A 3373-nucleotide genomic window follows, 5' to 3' on the forward strand; every position below is an offset into this window, starting at 1 on the left:
TCAGCAGGAGGGATGGGGCTGGGCCAGCTCAGATGCACACATCCTCTCCCTTGTCCCTTTCCTCTCTTTTCCTGTCTCCTGGGGACCCAGGACAAGCCAGAGAGGGACTCCCAGGTGTCAGTATTGGGATGAAATGGGGTTTGGAACAGACTGCGTTACAAGGGTGTAGGCTAAGCTATGTTCAGCTTATGGGCATCCATCAGTAAGGCTTACTGGCTGTTGACATATTCAGCTTCTTGCATGCAAGGTGGTAAAGAGCTGCTGGCCCTAGGCCCACCCGGTTCTGGTGTCTTCCCCGCCACCCCTGGCCTCCTTCCAGAACTCTCTAGACCTCCAGCAGCTGGAAGGTTACCATCTGGCCCTGGGGGGGGCCTTCAGGATCCTATTGGCACATCAAGCTGCTATTATGAGCAGTCCTTCGCTGTGCTTCTTAATATTCCCTGTGAATATCTCCCCAGGGACAGGGAATCCTGGGGGGATGAGATTCCCAAGGAGGAAGAGGGTTAGGAAGATGCAACCCTGGCCCCTGAGTGCGGGGCGACAGAGCTTGATGGGAAGCTGGTGTCGACCGGACCCGTTGCCGTGTTCTCACCCACTCTTCTCACTTCGGTCCCAGGACCCTGCGGCCTGCTGACCATGCACAAAATGAAGAACTTTAAGCGCCGCTTCTCACTGTCAGTGCCCCGCACCGAGACCATCGAGGAGTCCTTGGTCGAGTTCACAGAGCAGTTCAACCAGCTCCACAGCCGGCGCCATGAGGGTGAGGGGTCTGCGGCCCTTCCCCCGGCCCTCCGCACCCTCCCTGACACACCGTGACACACAGCACGGCTGGCCTTGGGGTTGGCCTTGGTCGGGGAAGGGCAGTGAAGTCTCCTCCCCACCCCCGTGCCGGGGCAGAGGCCGGGAGGGTGGCTGACGCCTCTCCCTCTCAGGCCTGCAGCTCCGTCCTCTGGGCAGAGACCCCCAGCCAGAGTCCAGCACCTTCTCCCCCGCAGACAGAGGGGAGGACCCCGGGCAGCTGTCCCCTGGCATGCAGTACCGGCGGCAGAACCAGCGTCGCTTCTCCATGGAGGTGAGGGGCTCCAGGCTCTACGACACATCCACAGATGTATGCCCAGGAAGGTGGTTACCTTGGAGCCAGACTTCATGGGTTCAAATCCCAGCTCTGCCATTGATTAGCTCTGTGGCCTTGAGCAGGCTACGCAACCTCTGTGTATCACAGTCTCCTTGTGTTAAAATGGTCATCGAGAAGATTAAATGAGAGTATATGCCACATGCTCAGAGCATTCCTGTACATAGCAAGGGCGAGACAATTTGACTGTTGGTCTTATGACCCATATACATGTGCCCAAGTGTATGAAAAATATGCTTACAGAATCGCAGTGTCTGCAGGAATCTCATTCTACAGATGGTGACTCTGAGGTCCAGAGAGGGGAAGGGACCTCCTAAGGTCACACAGCAACCCCTGGATGTTCATGTATGTCTCAGCACATCTTTGAAGCCTCACAGCCCATGGTTCAGTCCTGCTGGGGTTGTTCACAGGGAAAGCCAGGCCCAGGGCCAGTGGCGAGGGTCCCACAGCCCTAGCTACCCTGGAGCAAACACTGGCGCCCCTGTCTCATCCTGGCCACTGCAGGACGTCAGTAAGAGGCTCTCTCTGCCCATGGACATCCGTCTGCCCCAGGAGTTCCTCCAGAAGCTGCAGCTGGAGAGCCCAGACCTGCCCAAACCGCTCAGCCGAATGTCCCGCCGTGCCTCCCTGGTGAGTCCCAGGAGGGTCAGAGGTCGCCTGGGTGGAACACCCTCTCCCCTGCAGGACATCAGTCCTGGTTTTGCCTGTCCCCGGCAGAGGCTTGCAGCCGTTTCCAGGGAGGTTTCTGGGCCTCTGGCGCCACCTTCTGGCCGAGAGGATTCCCATAGCTGGTCCTCTTGGTCAACCTCCATTCCCTAGTTGAGTCCCACCAGTGCTGGAGCTGAGCTCCAAGCCCCCTCTGGGTTCCAGAGTCTTCACTGGCGTGAGGTCAATAAACCAGCTGGCCCGTATTTCCAAGTCTTGGCTGCCTATCAGATTTCCCTGGGAGCATCGTACAAAACACAGATTATGGTCCCCAGTCCAGATACCTACAGAATCAAACTCTGGGTGGTGGGGCCCAGGAATCCGTATTGTTAAGGGTTGGGTACTACTGAGCTGGAGCAAGTGTGCTGATGAGAGAGGCTGTAGCGAGGTGGGTTCTGAACTGGACCCCCAAGGTACAGTGGAGAAAAAGGCACAGTTCCTGCCCTTGAGGGGCTTCTGAGCAGGATGGAGACAGACAGGTGATAAAGGCCTGTGGCAATCCCAGGACTACAACCCTGGGCTCTGCACCCACCACTGCCACGGGAGAAAGAAACTCACACTTCCAAGGCCTCCCTCCTTTATCACAGGGACAGAGAGAAGTGGAGAGGGAGGATCTGGGGCTGCCCTCACCCTGCTAGCCTCAGACCCCCTGGGGGTCTCATTCCCTTTCCACCTGGAGGCTGGGGGTGAGGAGGTGTACTCTATGTGGGACTGCTGGGGCCTTCAAGCTCACAGGACCCTATGTCTCTCCCTCTCAGTCAGATATCGGCTTTGGGAAACTGGAAACATACGTGAAACTGGACAAACTGGGGGAGGTAAGAGGCTGGGTTGGGTTTTCTCCAGGCCGCCAGGCGGGATGGCTAGGAGGAGGAACAGGGTCTTCCCCAGCCTTCCCCAGGCTGCGGTCACACTACCCCTGTCCCACAGATCTTGCCATGCAGTCTGGCCCAGCCTTTGGCAGGTGTTAAGTTGGGCCCAGGTCCTGGAGGAGGGCATGAGGATGGAGTGGCTGATGGGCTCTGGGGCAGAATCCAGTCTTTTTTTTCCTGCAAATATTTCTTGTCTGGGATCAAATCCCATCTCCTCCGTTTACCAGCTCTGTGGCCTGCTGTGAGCTATGTGACCTCCCTCTGTGCCCTTGGTTTCTTCCTCTGTCAAATGGAGATCCTAATTGTTCTACCTCATAGGGTGTTGTGAGGACCGAGTAGGTCACTATAAGCTTTTGTGCCGTGTAATTATTAGCTATTTCCGTAAACACTGTGCTGGGCTTTGTGTTCCAGGCCGGGGGTGGGCAGTGGTTTACAGAGAGGAGGAGGATGTGGCCCTTTCCTTCCAGGAACCCAGAGGAGACCTACACGTAAACATCAACAGAACATAAGGAAGAAAAAAACTGGTGTTATAATAGAGGGACACCTTGCCTGCTGGGGGCTTACAGGAAAGACAGTTCCTTCTGACCGGGAAGGAGTTAGGGACAGCTTCACAGAGAAGTGGGCTTTGGAAGAAACAGAATTTCAGTGAAGGGGGGGGGGGGGGGGG

At 56.7% G+C, this 3373-nt stretch overlaps 1 protein-coding gene across 2 annotated transcripts in view; it reads left to right on the plus strand.

The window, feature by feature from the left end:
• The first annotated feature begins 636 nt into the window (after nucleotides 1–636).
• The window catches only part of CDK18 (cyclin dependent kinase 18), an 8322-nt gene continuing 5585 nt past the window's right edge, over nucleotides 637–3373 (plus strand). Inside the window, exons 1-4 of one of the 2 annotated variants that reach the window (XM_007470685.1) lie at nucleotides 637–760; nucleotides 933–1122; nucleotides 1588–1762; nucleotides 2596–2652. In XM_007470685.1, the coding sequence (XP_007470747.1) occupies nucleotides 637–760; nucleotides 933–1122; nucleotides 1588–1762; nucleotides 2596–2652 (546 nt within the window). The remainder of the gene's footprint in view (nucleotides 761–932; nucleotides 1123–1587; nucleotides 1763–2595; nucleotides 2653–3373) is intronic. The other variant, XM_007470686.1, reaches the window with a different exon arrangement.

The sequence above is a fragment of the Lipotes vexillifer genome, unplaced genomic scaffold, assembly GCF_000442215.2.
Source record: "Lipotes vexillifer unplaced genomic scaffold, Lipotes_vexillifer_v1.1 scaffold1122, whole genome shotgun sequence".
NCBI lineage: Eukaryota > Metazoa > Chordata > Mammalia > Artiodactyla > Lipotidae > Lipotes > Lipotes vexillifer.